A 17,285-nucleotide genomic window follows, 5' to 3' on the forward strand; every position below is an offset into this window, starting at 1 on the left:
ATTCAAAAGTTTATAATCTTACCGGGCCGCATAGTATTTCACCAACGACCGCCAATTGCTTGCTTGTTGTTTTGTTTTAAAACAACTGATGCAAAGAATAAGGTTTGTATCATATATATACCATTTAAAGTCGCCTAAAATGCTCTGATTAACAACTTCTAACTTGTGCATAAATTTAGCTCAACGGAGCTAACTGTTTATGACGTCATAAACTGTATTGTGATGATTGCAGTGCCTGTTTTTTCGCATTGTTTGCACATAATAAGCGGATAAAAAGCCTGGCACATATGGTTACTAGACTGCTAATCTTTTTTCCAGTCCCACGAAATCTGTTTTAGCAGTTTAAAAATCAAAATATTTAGCAAAATAGATTGCGGCCGCAGGTTGTGCACCCCTGCGCAAAATTATTACATAGTATATTTTCAGCTTTATGCAAATACGTTTGTTCATGACTGTACAAACATTGGTTGAAACGCTACAATTGTAATTGTTTCAAAAAAAACAAGCGTTTGTTGCAACAAAGGCTGAACCACGTTTTTTGTTAATAAAGTCCGAGTGCCAACATTAAACAAAAAGTACTGCAACGACCTAAACATGATCCAAAGTGACCAAAGTTTGGGCGTCAACAGTGCAAAGTGGGCTGTTTTTGAAAACGTGAATCGCTTTTACTTTTATCAAACGAAGATATTGTGTCAAGTGAAGATTTGCATAATAACGTGGCAGAAACAACAGGCTAAAGCACGTGAAAAGTATCTGTGTTTAGTTCCAAAGTATCGAACGGGTACAGATACTGCATATGGCATTGGTATCGGCAAGTCGCACCCCCGGTATTTTTAAAACTCTGCGCCTGTGCTCATAGTACTATTCAGCGTTACTGGGAAACATTTGGCGGGCCGTAGTTTGCCCACCCCTGCTCAACAGTAAGCTAACATATAACTTTTGACATCACAAACATAAATAAACATTATCATGCCATGTCGTCAGGAAATTATTATTGGGCAACAATGTAAAGCCCTGGGTAATAAAAAATAATAATGCTTCAAAAGTAGTCATAAAGTAGATGTTTTGATTGTCACAAAAACAGCCGACCCAACAGAATTTTCAGGTGACCCAACTTTAGATTCATAGATTGGGAAACGCTGATTTAGGGTTTTACATACAACACTACAAATTCAAAATTGTTTGCTAAGTTCATGCAAGGTCATGTTTTTATTACTTTGAGTGGTACACACTGTCACTTTCATGTACAAACCTGTAGTTTGGTTTGCTTCCGTGCAATTTTGTCACTTTGTTTTTTCACCCAATAAATAAACTCAGCAACAATCTATGTCTTTTGTTTGTCTGAACTATTTTACAACTATCATATTAATTTCTACACCAAAAGCTTTTGTTTTTATTCTTGTTTTTGAGAAGAATCAGTTAAGATATAAAGCCATAACTGGGGTTAGCCCTAAAGCTTTGAGTGCAAGTTTTATGTTACAGATTGCAGATATCATTTTTTATTAAAAAATGTTAAGCATGTGAAATAATATAGGTTGTATACAAAATAATCGAACATTGATATGTCGCTGTTTGGAAACAATCTGTCTGATGCTGAAAAATGCTTTATCATCCATGGAATTCAAGATGATTTCAGAACTGATGGACGCTCTTGTGACAACTACAGAACAATAGAGTTGGCAGTAAACGTTTTAACCAACACTCATGGATCCTCAAAAGTGCGATTAGGGAATACTGAGTTACTAGTTGGTGTTAAAGTAGAGCTTGGAAAACCTGAAAAAGCAACACCTGATGAGGGTCGAATCGAGTTTCATGTTGATTGCTCACCAAATGCCACACCAGCAGCACAGAGAAAGGCTGCCAATAAGGATTTTGTTAACAACATTGAAAGCATGCTTGTGCGGACTTACGCCAACAAAATTGCCATCGATTTGACATCATTGTGTATTATTAAAGGCAAAATGTGTTGGATTGTTCATGTAGATGTTTTAATACTTGAATGTGGTGGTAACATTCTTGATTGCACCTCACTTGGTGTAAAATCAGCTTTGCAGGACACTGGTATCCCTCGTGTGGTGGTGAAATCTGGTGATGAAGGAGAGGAGGAGGTTGAACTCCCTGATGATCCCTTCGATGTCCAACACATAAGTGTAAACAATGTGCCCATTTTGGTCACAGTTAGTTTTGTTGGAACTCGGCATATTATTGATGCAACTGTTGAAGAAGAGAGCTGCTGCTCCGCATCTGTGGTAATGGGAGTCACTCGTCGTGGTCGCATCCTTGGTGTACGAAAACAATGTGGTGGCAGTTTAAATCCCGAAACTTTGGTTGAAATGCTGGAGTTTGGAAAGAAAAGTGGCAGACAGCTTCATGTTGCACTTGATAAAATGTTAAAATCCTATGAAAAAGGCACCACTGGGTATTTGTAAGCCCAACTGGTTTTTCTTTTTCTGGGAAATTGGGTATTTTGTCAGTTAAACCCTTTTAAAAATGAAGTGTACATTTTTTTTATTACAAATACCTGTTGACTTTCAACAATAAAAGTTCGGCATTGGAAAAAGTGTTTTCAATTGATGATTATATCTATTACAAACTCTTCCCAAGCAAGGCTTATCCAACTTTTTTTTAGTGTTAACTACTTAGGAAAGGTTATCGTAGATTTTTTAGTGCAAGTATTTAGAAAAAGGTCATTGTGCATCAAGTGCAATAAAAATTAAAAGCGTGTTTATTTTTAATAACGTTTTGTACGGTATTTTGTTTTACCGCGTGTGCAATGAAGCGCGACAAATGACGCAACAATGCATGAGCATTTTTTCCAGCTGTTGAATCACAAGGCCAGCGATCAGTCATCATAAACATTGGCCCTGCCTGCCTGTTCTAATCTAGAGTGAAGTGGAGTCGCTACTCGACAGGTTTGTAGTAGTTGCCGACTTGCAGCAGCGTTGTATAGTCGAAAAGGCGTTTTTAAATGTACGTGTATCTTACATGACATGATTACATACAGTTTTACGTTTTCTCTGCAAGAAAGATAGTAGGGTTTCTGTGATTTCACATAATTGTAGAAGTATGTCAGCGATAAAATCAATTCTGAGGTTGGTGTTCGTGTATGGCTTCGTTTTAGCAGTTGCTATTCAACTAACAGACACAGCAGCTACAGCCAAAGAGGAACCTCCTCCTGAGAGGTATGTATACTATACATATTGCGTCAATCACATGTTGCTATAAGCAAGTTTACAATGCAAGGATAAACTGTATTCCAATTTTAACTTAAGACATGCAAAAGCACATGGCCAAATAATCGTCACTACATTACACTTTTTTCTAACCTTTTTTTAGCCCCAAGAATGTCACAAACAATTCTACTGAAACACAGCCAGCAAACAAGAATTCCACAGTTAGCACAACAACTACAGCAACAACGACAAGCACAGATGAAAATGATGGAGCCAATGCAATTGAGAAAATACAAACAGGATCTATAGCGGAGCAACAACAACACAGTGAAAGCATGAAGATATTTTTCATTCTGATTGTTTTAGGTATGTGAAGCTGGTATACAGTTTTTTATGCATTTCTTTGAACAACAAGACAATAGGCATAAGGTGCAATCAGAAGTAAGCCAAGTTTAAAGTATTTTTTGCATTTTTAATTGTTTTTGAATAAGACTGAAAGCTTTAAAGTCTGAGGTCTTCCACCACTTGTTTATGTGACTGTTGTCTCCATCCCTCATACTAAGTCTCTGGTGACTTGTGATCATATAATATACTATAGACACTTGTATTTAAATTAACCATGTCGAATACATACCGTCTGATTTTGTTTTAACACTCCAAAGTCTTTTTTGGTTCAGTGTTTTTTATTGATACCTTTGTTTGTTTTGTAGCGCTATGTATTTTGTTAACCCATGGATTGATTCGACTTAACTTCCATGTGTTACCGGAAAGTATTGCAGTTGTCTTTTTAGGTAAGTTTAATTAACATTTTTGCAAGTCAGTTTTGTTAAGTGCAATTTAATTTGATAAGTATGCTTTTACGACAAGATTGCAGTTTTGGGTTGAAATTAAAGCCCTAAATAATTCGTTCAGGTGCTGCTATTGGAGGAATTGTTAAGATTATGCAAACAGCAGGAGTTGGAGATTGGTTGGTAAGTGACTGACTATGCCATGGTTTTGTGTTAAAACTTTTAGACGAGAGATAATCACGTGGCTTAATTTTGTTGCACAGGCTGAGGAAATGTTGTCACCTAACATGTTTTTCTTGCTGCTTCTTCCACCGATCATTTTTGAGGCTGGTTACAATCTGCACAAGGTAATAAACTGATTAAAAACAATAACCACTCTTAACTTATAGCAATGAACCAGTGTTGTATTAAAAAGGCAAAATGATACGAGACCATAATATGGTGTATAATGTGTTAAAATTCTGTTAGATATATTGGGTTTCAACTAATTAAATGAAAACTGCTTGTCATGATGTTTTAGTACATGTGTAAATAGATCATGATATTGATTAGGTGCTCAACTAGAACTCAACAGAAAACTTGCTCATTGTTTCCACTTTTATGAATACATTATGTATTAATACAAATAAAACAATTATTGAACAGTTGGTTTTCCCAATTTGTAAAACAAATAAACTATTGAATACTTTTTAACTGTTTTCTTGCCTGAAAATGATTTTTTTAGTCAGTTGAACAAAATGCATTTTTATCTTTGTTTAGGGCAACTTCTTCCAAAACATTGGTTCAATTATGGTCTTTGCTGTGATTGGAACATTCATTTCAGCAATGGTAGTGGGAGGAGGCATTTATTTAATGGGTGTTGCTGGTATTGCATACAATCTCACACTTACAGACAGGTTTGTAAACTTAGCATTTTACTGGTTTATTTCAGAAAGTGTTTTTTACTTTTTTTTCATAAAATGTTTGAAAACAGCTTTTGGCATAACCTGTTTGGAAGATCATTAACTTACAGGTTACTAAATACTAGGGATGTGCCAAAACTGCAAATGTTCTGTTTGGTCAATCACCGAGCATCTCACTTTAATGCTCGGTGCTCGGCCGAGCACGCTCGGTGCATTATGACGTCACAATAAATGCCCTTTCTATGTTTTAGCTCTATAAGGTCTCTTACGTCACCGGCGGTGTTTTATTAAGCTGTACATGCCAATAAAGTTCGCGTTTTTCCACCATCTAGTACATTTGAAAAAACATTCGTTTTTGTTCATAGACACCCTTTACAACATTGGTTTCATATGTTAGCAGGGCATGAAAATGCAAATTTAATGCTCGGGTCAGTTCTTGCAACTGCTCAGCCGAGCATCAAAAACAGCGATGCTCTGTACCGAGTACTCGGGTTCTGGCTCAGCTCGGCCCATCCCTACTAAATACATTGCAATAACACTGAAAGTATGAAACAAAATGTTTTATGATTTTCTCTGCATTAATATATATAGTATATGAAAACATAAGTAATTATGGGTCCCCTTCCCTGATGGGGATACATATTGTTTTGTCTTTTTTGGTATCTAACACTGGTGTGATGGGTTTGGTCTAGAAAACATGCTTTAAACTTAAATTTATACACATGTTAGTTAGTTATACTAAGTTGATTCTTCGAAAGTTTGACCTCGGATGACACAGCGGTTTACCCACAGTCCCCAAAACTTTTGCAAAATTTGCAATTACATTTACACACAGAAGACCAACCCATTTACGACAAAAAAGCATACCCTTTTTATTTTTTATTAATCTGCCAAAGATAAGTATGACATGTGATGTGTGAAACTGAGTAATAGGATTTTGCTTTTTGAAATAAAAGACAGACCTTGTTGTTATGTGAGAGTTGGACTCCAAAAACGATTAAAGTTATGGTGATTTGCCACTCAATGGCATACACAGCATGTTGCAAATTGTTTTGTTAACTGTGAAGTATGTTAAGTCCCTATGTGAAGAGGTTTTATGGTGTGTCTGGTTTATGCGAAATTTGAGTATCTCTGTAAATGCTGTCCTTCAAATTTAGTAATACCACCATACCTCTTCATTGGGACTGTAACCATGATTTGCTTAATATTAACTGCAAAGCCTGTTTTTAGATTTTAAAATTATCAAACTTTTATTGCTTAGTTACATACAACATTTTCTGTTTAGTTGTCTTAAAAATACAATTTTTTTATTTGTTTAGTTTAATACAAATGAATTTGTCAAGATCCTGTTTGCAAAATCAGAATGTCAAATCTTGAAATGCATTACCAAAAACCTAACATGTGCTGTTTAAAAATGAAAAAGTGTTGGCACGGTTATTGCCACAAGTTTGTAATTTTTGTGTTTGATTAATTTTTTTTCAGTTTTGCATTTGGATCTCTAGTATCAGCTGTGGATCCTGTGGCCACCATAGCAATATTCAAAGCCCTAAATGTAGACCCCACCTTAAATATGTTGGTATTTGGTGAAAGTATTCTGAATGATGCAGTATCCATTGTCTTGACAAAGTAAGTGACATTTTGTATTTTTGGTGAAATTTGAACTCAGTAACCTTTCAAACCCTACTGTAGAACCAAATGCTGTTCTAAAAATGTATTTAGAGTTTATCATAACTTTTGCTATTCAAGTTACTGATAGTGTGTCATTTTAGTATCCCATGTTTTGAATAAATATCTGTAAGAATCTTTTTATAATGCTGGCCCAGGGAGTATAAAATAAAGATTGTGCTTCAAATATTTAAATGCAGCATATGCGTGAACCAGAAAATTATGTTCTGCTGTTAGATTCATATATCAAAAAACATAGTCTGCACCAAGCTGTAACTTTGCTTGGTTTGTTAACCACATTAGGCCATACTTGGGAAGCTTGTCAGTTTTTAATTGTTTGACTGATTTATGCATCCTGTTTTATCACTTCACTGTTTGCAATACAATATGTTCTTGTAATGTTTGGTTTTACAAACATTTGTATGCAATGTTTTATATTTGCAAAATATCACCTAAATTCTAATCATTGTAGTTTTGTAGTGTTATTGTTGACATTAAAAACATTTTAAAAAGATGAAAGATTTGCAGAAATTTTCACTATTCATTAGTCACATTAAAATACTTTGAAGTTTCCTGTCCCAAATATAGTTAGTTTAACATGGTCACCTATTTTTTCAGCATGTTCCAAGAGCTTGGTTCAGGTTTGGCAGAAAACACAACAAAGTCCTCGGCTTTTTTACTGGCTTTGGGAGATTTTTTTCGAATGATGGTGGGATCTGCACTACTAGGAGTTCTTATTGCCCTCATCAGTGCATTGATATCCTTTGAAATTGTTCATTGCATGTTTTTGATCAGCGTGTTTTTATAAAAATTTTAAAGCCACATAACATTCTTTTTGAAAATATGCTAGAGGGAATGCTTGAATATCTTAAGGCTACATTGTATTGACAGAGCAATAGATTTTAAAAAACGGCTAACAGTATACTATTTACTTTGTCTGAAAGCCAAAACACTATAAACTTTATGCCATGTGAAAATCTTTAGTCCATATGAAGAAGGCATTCCTTAACACTTCTGTGTGTAATACGTCATGAAACATGTGGATCTGAGGAAAACACCCTCTCTTGAACTAGGAATGATGTTTATTTTTGCCTATGTACCATATGGATTGGCTGACAGTTTGAATTTATCAGGTATTTGCATGAAAGTATGTGTTATTCTCTAAAAATTAATAAGAGCATTCTTAACCACTGGGATTTTGACCATAGAATTTTCAAAACTTTTTTTAAAGATTGTGGCTTTGGCAAAATAATCGTTTTTTTATATTTTTTAGGTGACAAACTGTTCTATTTTCAATTGTTCACTTGTTTGTATATTACAGGAATTATGGCAATCTTGCTGGCAGCAATTGTGATGTCACACTACACGCATAGCAACCTGTCCTTAGTTACACAAATCAACATGCAACAAACCCTCAGAGCTCTTGGATTTATGGCAGGTACAACAAAAAATTTTGCTTATTTGCAACAACCAACTCTTGAAAAAAAAAGAATCTCATACCTTTATTTAACAGCATTGATCTTTCAGAAGGTCGTTTATAGTTTTTTTCATATTATACTCCAGCTAGTCCATGTGAAAAATGAAGGCCTTTAATGTGTCAATTTTAAATGGTTTATTTAATGTTACAACTTTGGCTAGCTGGGTTGACACCGCTTTTTGTGGTGTTTCCAAACCCAAACAGATCATGTTTTGTAAAAATGGTGCTGCCCACTATTGGCCCGAAAGCCTTTCCCTTATGTTGTAATAAAGCATGGATTATTTTGTAGTTTGTTTAAAAGCAAACCTAAGTTAGGCAATCAATTGTGCTCATAACTCTAGATACTCTGCAAGGCTCAGATAATCACAATTCAAAAATACTCGCCTAGCTCTGTGGTTGATATGTAAGCTGCTGAATGTTTCATGGGATGTGAAACTTGGGCATAACCATGTTTGAGTTTGTTATAGTGAGCATAACATTGATGTAATGTTTATTTTACAGAAACATGTGTCTTCGCTTACCTAGGTCTTGCCATCTTCAGTTTCAAACATAATTTTCAGCCGGCATTTGTTATTTGGAGCATTGTAAGTAAGATTCATGTGTAGAACAGAAAAGACATTTTTGCCACAATTTTATATTTTTTTAACTTTAGCAGTCAATTTAATTACTTCCCCTAAATTTGGAACAAAAACAATTTTAGGCCATTAAAAAACAATACCACTTGCACATAATAATGTTATCCATTTTTTTTTTGTGTTAGCCATAATATTTAAATGAAATAAAATATTATTCTGTTGTTGTTAAACTATAACCTTTGATACAATAATAACTGTTGTCTACCATTTGCTGTAGATATTGCTACTGGTCGGAAGAGGTTTAAATATTTACCCATTATCATGGATGTTGAATTACTTCAGGGAGACAAAGATAACTAAACGAATGCAGTTTATTATGTGGTTCAGTGGTAAGTGCCAGCTTTTCCGGATATAATATGTTGTTTTTTTCCTATTCAATTAAGAAAGACGACTGTTGTTTTTTGAAAATATACATGTCACCAATTCAATTTAAAAATTCCATACCTGTCATTTTTCATGCCCTCTTTTATTATCTATTGCGCAAAAAGTGAAATCTGAATTTGGGTTTGATGTAAAACAGTGGTTCTCAACCAGGGGCCATAAGCTGTGTTCCGGGGCCACGGGTGTAGATTCACCAGAAACACCTACCAAAAGCCTTTTTGTTTTGTGATAACTTTAACTTTATTCCTAATTTAATCAACTATTTTACACACTGTTTGTCTGTATTGAGGTTTTTCGTGATTATGGATTCTTGTTTACTCTATTCGACCAGTTTAAAGCCGAAATTAGTACCAAATTCCAACACTTGAAGGGGGACATGAGGCCAAAAAGTTACTTTTTGGGGGGCACGGTCTACAAAAGGTTGAGAACCACTGATGTAAAATATGGCACCACAGTCACATCTATCTTCTGCCAGTAGCAAGGACGTATAATTGTATGTGTAAAACAGATCTTAAAGGTACAACTGCAGAGCTCTTACAATTGTATCTGGTGTTTTTTCAACCATGAGATAATTTTTGACCCAGGATATTTTTGCAGCTGTTTTTTTGATTACGTATCTTCAGTGCAAATGTTTTTCTTAATCTTGTCGTTGCTGTGTACAAACAGAATTAAATACAAAATGTTGTTCTGTTTAGCATGTTTACAAATTGTGTTTTCTGTAGGTCTGCGTGGTGCAATTTGTTATGTGCTGAGTCTGCATTTGGACTTAGATTCAACTGAAAAGCGCCATGTCATTATAACCACATCTCTTATTATTGTGCTGTTTACTATTCTCATACTTGGAGGTGCAACTTTTCCTGTTGTGAAGGTACAAACAATATTTTTTACTAATTGCAATTTTAGAGTAAAATTGTTAAAAGTGATAAAATATTAATGGTAAAAAATATTAATTTCAAATTTAACAAAAAATTTGTTGAAACAATACAAACCTCTGGAAGATATTCCACGTATGGCAAAAATGCTAAAGTAACAAAACTGACAAGCGGCAAATTTTAGTTATTTGCAGTGGAAGGATTCAAGTATAACAGCAGAAAAACATCTGAAACAGCTTATGTAAACAGTAGAAGATTTATTCCTAGATACAAATTTTAGAAACTAATTGTTTTCCACTTGGGGTGAACTTAAACTTTACAATATAGTTCGGTGAACTAGTTAAGATGGTGGAAGTAGTGCATGACTGTTTAATGTATGAATAGTAGGGGACAGGATACTTTTTTTCTTGTGTTGTATTGTTTTTGTAATGATGTCACATGTAAACATAATATTACTATAGGTCAGTCAGTTCGTCAGGAAAATCATAAATACGTTGTTAGAATTTTGTATCATTCCGAAATGCCTCAGGTGGTTCCCAACCTTTTTTGTCCTGTGCACCCTTTTAGTCGATATTCAAATCTAATTCCCACCTACAAATTTAGTTTGCTAAAATATCGTTTACATTAACATTTTAATCTAATTCTTAGTAGAGAAGTTAAACTCTTGGTTGTAAGCTCTATAGCAGGGGTGCCCAACCTTTTTTCACTCGCGATCGACTTTTGAGGTAGTTCAACTCTCAAGATCTACCATTCCAATACAAATTAGCAAAGGCATAGCCATAGCGAGTACCAGAACAAAGTAACAACTACTACTGCAACTATTGCTTTTGTAACGTAACAAAGCGCCTACTTAATTATGAACTTATTAACATATCCTTTAGACGAATACACACAATAAAGTCATCTATGTACAGCAACGCGTTACAAAGCAACTATTTTGAATAATTTTCTGCAACCCTGGCGATCGCCTTGAGATCAGTCCGAGATCGACGGGTTGGGCACCCCTGCTCTATAGCCTCTAATATTGTACCTCTTTGTACTATATATCATGAACTTTACTGAAAAATAGACACAGACAACCAGTAAGAGATCAATATTGTGACACAAATTCCCCCTTAGTGGGGAATTCCCCCCTGGTTGGGAACCACTGGCCTAGGTAATGGGTAGACATGTTTATTTAACTGTATTTATTCTAGTAACATGCATAGCTACAAAAATGGTGCGCCAAGGTACAGAAAATGGGTTTGTACTTCAGTAAGTTTTTGTGTCAGGTTTGTTACAAAACCTTGTTGCTTTGGCAGTTTCTGCAATTTGACGACAAACGTTCATATCATCGAGGGCTGACTATGAGTAAAACTGAGGAGATGGGACAAGCCATCGAGTCTGATCACATTTCTGAGCTGACAGAGGAGGAATATGATGACAAGTACCTAAGGGAAGACCTCAAGCTTCGTGGTTTTGCATACATTGATGCAAAGTACCTTGTGCCATTCTTCACAAGAAGGATAACTAAAAGAGTAAGTTGCTGGGCTCTTCAGGTGGTGTATCTCTTGGAATTTTTCTCTCTGGACTTGGCCCTGTTGCTATTTTTAGTCATGTGTATCCTGTGAACCACTGATATATGACCCACTCAATGCAAATGAATGTTAAACACAAATAAATCAATACCTACAGGGGCATCATAAATATCGACATAACATTAAAATGTAAATCACACTCCAGTTTAAGCCCAACAAACTGTAGTAAACCTCAGAAGCCTGGCTAACAACTGCATAAATACAGAAGTTGACACAAAGAAATGTTAAACTCAACATATGGAACCATATTAATAGTCACTTAATTCAAAAAAATAATGGCAGCCAAGGCATTTAATAATAGAACAAAATTGAATTTCAAAAAAATTTTTTTTATGATTATTAGGAGCTGATACAAAACCGCAGTGAGATGCAGAGGTTGACGAATAAATGGTATGAGGAGGTTCGAAGTCGTCCCTCACCTTCCGATGATGAAGAAACAGAGATTTAAATCGGATTACTCATTAAATTCTGTTACAATTGTTTAGTTTTGCACATGGACGTACAAATCCAGGGATCAAAAATTTTAATTCCTACAAAAAGCAAATATGAGCCCAGAATCAAGCCGGTATCAATGATTAGGTGCTAATAATTCTTTGTATGTTGTGGGAAACTATACAAGAAGAGTGTATTTGCACATACTTATAAAACCTGGTTTGCCTTTGAATTTTCAGCTACATTGACTTTGACCTGTTGTAAAACTCATGTGTATTTTTTGCAATATTCAATCATACATATTGCAGTTTGCATTAAACAATATAGTAGAAATATTTTATGTGTCTTTGCTTAATGTACATCTTTAGGGTTTGATGTACTTTGTGGGCATGTCATCGTGCCAGTGTTTCGGCCACCCTGAACAAACCTATGCTTTGGTACATTTTTTTTGAGGTTTCAAAACTCTGGATCCTATATTGCACATTAGTTTCTGTGAAACTTCTATGTATACTTGTTCTTTTAGCATACGGCGCCTTTTGTTTTTGTGCAGGATTATATATTTAAGTTTGTAAATAAAAAAAATATGGTGTTAAAATCATAGTGTACTGGGCATAACAAGTCATAACCAGTGGTGGGGTTCAGCCGGTTCGAAAGAACTGTCTCAGGAAATTTTATGACGTCAGCGAACCAGTAGAATTACCGGTTACTGTCAATGGGACTTTTTATGACTTTCGTGACAGAACCAACTGACAAAAAATTTGAATCCCACCACTGGTCATAACATGTTTTTAGACATTTTTTGTGTCTGAAACATTTGATTCCCTTGACGTGATAAATCCTTAGCATTAGTAATAAGATCAATGACACTGTTCCAATATGGTTTTTTATTCCACGATTTCTTAACAGAAAACATGCGAATAAGGCAACAGAAAATGGTCTTAAATGTTTTTTGTCTGATTTTGGGAGCACCATGCATCGGAGTTTTGGAACATACAGTTCAGTTGTGAAGAATTTGAAACTTTTAGCTATACAACTTCACAAAACCTCATTTAAGTTCAACTTTACCAACAAACAAATGGCAGCAAACGTTGGATGCAAAAACTAGTTTAGGGTAAGGAACTTGACAGCAGCTTAGGAATATAAAACTTAACAAAGAAACACAGGTGCTTGACTGACTATCGCTTGCTTGTGTAGCGGTCTTTGGTCTTGTTGATATGCAGGTAGGCTTCAACTAAGAATGAGCAAAAAAGGAATAATTCAGACATTAAGCTGGGGCTCTTTGGCCCTGTCAGAAAATTTTTGTACAGTTGTGTGGTGTGCGGTGGTCTAAGCAGTGCTTGGTTCAGTGTTCTGTAAAAACATGGTGTTCAGATTTAAGGTATTAAAGATGAATGCTACTTAATGTGATGTTACATCGCAGATTTCAACTCATACAATCCCAGTTGTGTAACATCATTCTTGCAGGATCAATGTTAAAGCAAGCCGTTAAATGATAAGCTGCAAACAGTGCAGACTTTTTCAACCTGTAAGGTCTCATTCTTGCAAGGTTTTTACACTATATTGTTATGTTACATTGCGCACTTAAAACCATATGATCCCAGTTGTGTGACAACAAATCTTGTTTGGAATTTGGAAGTTTAAAGCATACCTGTGGCTTGTTTTGGGTTTGCTGATCGCGCCGTCCCCATTGATTGTTGGAACCCCGATTTCCGCCACGGTGCTGGTAGTGGTGTTGCTGTGGTGATTGCTACAAAAAAAGCCACAGGTTATTGTTACAAACTTACTTTTCATTGCCTTCAGTTAAAAAGGTAAATATGCACATAGAAGACAACTTACATTGTGATATCCCCTGTTGTGATAATCATTTCGATAGTAGTTGCGATATCCGCCACCACCTCGACCACGATAACCTCCCCCTCGTCGCCCACGGTAACCACCTCGCCCTCTGTAGTATCCTCTGCCTCTGCCAAACTGCTGGACTCCAAATGTTTCAGTGTTTCGCTTTCTCTCCTCAGACCATGACATTCGTTCCCTGAAAAAAATGTCTTGTTGTCAAAAAGTAGGAATAGACTGTATATCAGAGCCGATATTTGGCATTTTACTGTCCTTTTTGTCGTCGGATGGCCGATAAACAGTATGTTTGTAACTGTGTTTTTTTTGCTTGGCGCAACTGCGTCTCCTTTAAACATTGCCCAGTCACTGATCAGTATCAAGGCAAATTGTCGGTGAAAGCTTTGGGGCTCTGGTTTCGCTAGTTTCGTTTTTTATAGTTATGCTCATATGTATCCAAGCACAACCTTTGAATTACAGTTTTTTGTTACTTGGTTGTAAAATCACCCAACAATGACTTATGAACAACATTACAGTTTTTTGCCATCAAATAGGTGTAAATTTGGGCCTTTTACTGCAAAAAAATATCGCCTTTAGACACCAATTATATCAGCCTACTAACTACTGCTAACTGACATCGCCCTTAAAAAACCATATCAGTCTATCATAACTGTTGGCAACTTACCCTCTTGGGTTATTTGTTTCACATGTAATGTTGTCAAAAAAGCTCTTAGCTTTGTCGTAGTAAACCACATCATCACCCTCATCTGATTCATCAGCATTCTCATTACTATGTCCAGAGTCCACCCCACTGTCAATCTTTTCCTCTTCTTTAGGCTTTTCTTCATCTTCTTTCACTGGAAAAAAAAGTCATTCAATTGCTAACAACCTTGCCCTTGTCATTTAACTTTGTCAGGTAGGTCAAAATATTTACCAGTAATTTTAAGTTTGGCCATCAGTTCCTTCGCTATGTCTTCTTTGTTGAACTGGGCGTTAGCTTCTTCGAAATCAAAGTCACCATCAAATCGGAGTGGGTCATTGCGCTGGTGATATCTTCTACCTCCTCGTGGGGGTCTTTGACCTTAATGACAACTGGTCTGCACTTTGTGTTAAATATTAGTATCCATATATTTCTTTATCGAAATACATCTTTTGTGTACACAATGTCACAACATATATACCTCTATAGTTGGGGTTTTGGTAATTTCTTCGCCCCCGGCCTCTGTTGTCGTTCATGTCATTGCGCATGTTGTTATCGTTATCCCAATTTCTGTTTCGGTTGTCATAGCGATCCCTGTCAGGTTGTCTTTGGTGGTATTGGTTTTGTTGGTAGCCACCTCTGCCCCGATTGTCACGGTTACCATAATACGATCGCTGATCAGCGCTGTTTTGTCGGTTGCTGCTGTAGTAGTTATTGCTTTCATACATTCTTCTGCAAAAACATTACAGCTTGGATAAAATTCACAACTACAAGAACAGCACAGTTTTATACATTCCATAATAAGCTTGAAACTGAACATTGCATTGTAATGGTAGAAAATGTTGTCATTTTGAAATATTGTCAAAGTTACTGAAGCAATGCTATTACTTAAGCCCATGCTCACACAAACAGTGTGCAAATTACCTTTGTGATCGATCTTGGGATGTTGTAACTGGGCTTCCTGCCTGTACACCTTGATCTGATGTGGGTGATGTACGTCCAACCGATGTTGGTGAAGATGGTTTGTCTGAATGGTAATCATTTACTGAGTTATCATACATTGACACTTTTTTGTTGCTTAAAAGGTGAGTTGCTACATTTTGAAACAGTTTTGCATATACAAAATGTTTCATACACAATTGTTTTCACTACAGTGTAGAAATTGGAGCAGAATTGGCTTTTTACAGAATTTTGATGGCAGAAACATAAGTAACCTACAACACAGTTTGATACATACAAACAACAGTTTTCGGGTATTTTATAAGAAACATTCTAAAGTAACAAATAAATCAGTGTTGCTTTAAAACATGTTATTTATGATTGCATGAAAAACCACACTTACCAAGGTAAAGCAATACTTCCAATATTTTTATACATGTACATATTTATCAAGTCAAGCGATTGAGTTAACCACATCAATTTACAAATTTTATACCTTTGTTACTGGCCTGGCCTGGTTGCTGGGACTGTAGAGATGCACCAATACCAGCATCAGTTGGCCCAGCTGGCTGGCCCGGGGCCATTGATTGGTATGGCGCCCGATTTACATATGTGTTATAGTTTGGTGGAACTTGGTTGAATGGAGCATTTCCAGAAAATGGTGGCAAATTTGCATGCGAGTGTTGTGATGTTACCACCGACTGTAAAAGACAAATCAATCGGTAAAACATCAATATTAAATGATCGCAGTTAATAATCAATTCATTTTTTGCTGAATAATCCACAGTACACCACTCCAGTTAACTGTATATTTTGGGTAATTGCAAAAAAAGATTGGCTTAGAATCACTATCATCCTGAATTGTCTATTAGTAACAAGACGTTTTAATCAATGTGCAGCTATTTCATAAAGATTTACCTGCTAATTTACTCAAGTACAATATATGGTAATTTTTTCGAAACAAAACATCAATTTTCTGAAAGTGGCACCTGAACGATCGCAGGATCCTGTGGCAAGGATGGGGCAATTGGTTGCGGCTTCGGAGGCTCACACACAGTTAAGTCCGCTATGTCTGCTCCACGAAAAATAATGTACTCATAAACTTCATCCCTTGGTGCAACTGCTCTTTCTACTTTTCTATCTTCTGTTCCAAATGACCGCACTGTATAATGTATGTAAAAATGTAATATTCATATTGTTAACTATCCTACACCAATCTAGAAGCAAATACTATTGTTTTATTCTACTGTAAAATTTGCCCTGCAGTACAACTTACCTTTGGCTAATGCCACAGTTGCATTCTCTGTATCTATGGTATACAATATACCCTCATATCGTATTTTTGCGTTTGAAATCAAGCTAATTTTGCTACCAATGTAAGGGCTTTCCGATGACATTTCGTCGGATTTATTCGACGACACACAAGGAATGATTAAAGCAGATCAGAATTTCATAACTCTGCCACTGCGAAATGCTGCGAGACAAAAGCCTGAACAAATGCGATCTGTTTGTCGCGTTCTTTAGCGCCACCTGACAAAATTTTGTCTATATTGACTGCGCGCGCAGTTTTATACGTCACGCCACTAACGAAAGAAAAAATGCAGGGCGGGCTCAGCAAAATACAGGAGGGGAAAAGTTTTTTTATTTTCATTTCCCAGCTACTTCACGCTATTTTTGTTGGTACATACGGACCAAAGCACATTTATAATCAATTTGCATCAAAATTTAAAAACTTGAAACAATACCATCAAACTAAGACGAAGATATCCAAAAAACTGCAAAGATATTTTGATTTCGAAACACTTTTCTTGTTGAAAACATAACAACTGTATATTAATAACAAAAGGTTGGTATAATAAAATAACGAAAAACCTTCGATAATTTTTGACAACCCCCTTACTTCGTAGGTTGATC

General features: G+C 35.9%; 3 protein-coding genes across 3 annotated transcripts; 2 read left to right on the top strand and 1 right to left on the bottom strand.

Moving 5' to 3' along the window:
• Nucleotides 1–1,457: 1,457 nt before the first annotated feature.
• LOC145209537 (exosome complex exonuclease RRP42-like) lies at nt 1,458–2,560 on the top strand. Its single transcript, XM_080079846.1, has one exon. It carries the CDS (start codon nt 1,563–1,565, stop codon nt 2,427–2,429), a length of 867 nt encoding a protein of 288 aa, XP_079935972.1. The 5' UTR covers nt 1,458–1,562; the 3' UTR covers nt 2,430–2,560.
• Nucleotides 2,561–2,750: 190 nt separating this feature from the next.
• On the top strand, nt 2,751–12,497 carry LOC145209535 (sodium/hydrogen exchanger 8-like). Its single transcript, XM_080079844.1, has 15 exons — nt 2,751–3,182; nt 3,337–3,539; nt 3,884–3,964; nt 4,086–4,144; nt 4,225–4,308; nt 4,721–4,857; nt 6,346–6,489; nt 7,147–7,285; nt 7,556–7,661; nt 7,850–7,966; nt 8,507–8,589; nt 8,858–8,969; nt 9,744–9,889; nt 11,195–11,410; nt 11,814–12,497. The coding sequence occupies exons 1-15, from the start codon at nt 3,067–3,069 to the stop codon at nt 11,916–11,918; spliced, it is 1,848 nt and encodes a 615-aa protein (XP_079935970.1). The 5' UTR covers nt 2,751–3,066; the 3' UTR covers nt 11,919–12,497.
• A 274-nt stretch (nt 12,498–12,771) lies between these two features.
• LOC145209536 (protein LSM14 homolog B-B-like) lies at nt 12,772–16,916 on the bottom strand. The gene is made up of 10 exons (XM_080079845.1): nt 16,648–16,916; nt 16,361–16,533; nt 15,868–16,072; nt 15,357–15,459; nt 14,914–15,164; nt 14,667–14,813; nt 14,418–14,589; nt 13,739–13,934; nt 13,551–13,649; nt 12,772–13,252 (listed from the first exon to the last, which is right to left on the bottom strand). Exons 1-10 carry the CDS (start codon nt 16,766–16,768, stop codon nt 13,229–13,231), a joined length of 1,491 nt encoding a protein of 496 aa, XP_079935971.1. The 5' UTR covers nt 16,769–16,916; the 3' UTR covers nt 12,772–13,228.
• Between the last annotated feature and the right edge of the window lie 369 nt (nt 16,917–17,285).

Source organism: Phallusia mammillata, chromosome 1, assembly GCF_965637545.1.
Source record: "Phallusia mammillata chromosome 1, kaPhaMamm4.hap1.1, whole genome shotgun sequence".
NCBI classification, from domain to species: domain Eukaryota; kingdom Metazoa; phylum Chordata; class Ascidiacea; order Phlebobranchia; family Ascidiidae; genus Phallusia; species Phallusia mammillata.

What these genes read in the sequence shown, in the direction of transcription:
- LOC145209537 (XM_080079846.1), top strand. Translation starts at nt 1,563, where the DNA reads ATGTCGCTGTTTGGAAACAATCTGTCTGATGCTGAAAAATGCTTTATC.
- LOC145209535 (XM_080079844.1), top strand. Translation starts at nt 3,067, where the DNA reads ATGTCAGCGATAAAATCAATTCTGAGGTTGGTGTTCGTGTATGGCTTC. An exon ending in AATCTCACACTTACAGACAG is followed by an intron (nt 4,858 to 6,345) that starts GTTTGTAAACTT and finishes ATTTTTTTTCAG; the next exon opens with TTTTGCATTTGGATCTCTAG. An exon ending in GTTTATTATGTGGTTCAGTG is followed by an intron (nt 8,970 to 9,743) that starts GTAAGTGCCAGC and finishes TGTTTTCTGTAG; the next exon opens with GTCTGCGTGGTGCAATTTGT.
- LOC145209536 (XM_080079845.1), bottom strand. Translation starts at nt 16,768, where the DNA reads ATGTCATCGGAAAGCCCTTACATTGGTAGCAAAATTAGCTTGATTTCA. An exon ending in AACTGTGGCATTAGCCAAAG is followed by an intron (nt 16,534 to 16,647) that starts GTAAGTTGTACT and finishes TACATTATACAG; the next exon opens with TGCGGTCATTTGGAACAGAA. An exon ending in AAACCCAAAACAAGCCACAG is followed by an intron (nt 13,253 to 13,550) that starts GTATGCTTTAAA and finishes ATGTTTTTACAG; the next exon opens with AACACTGAACCAAGCACTGC.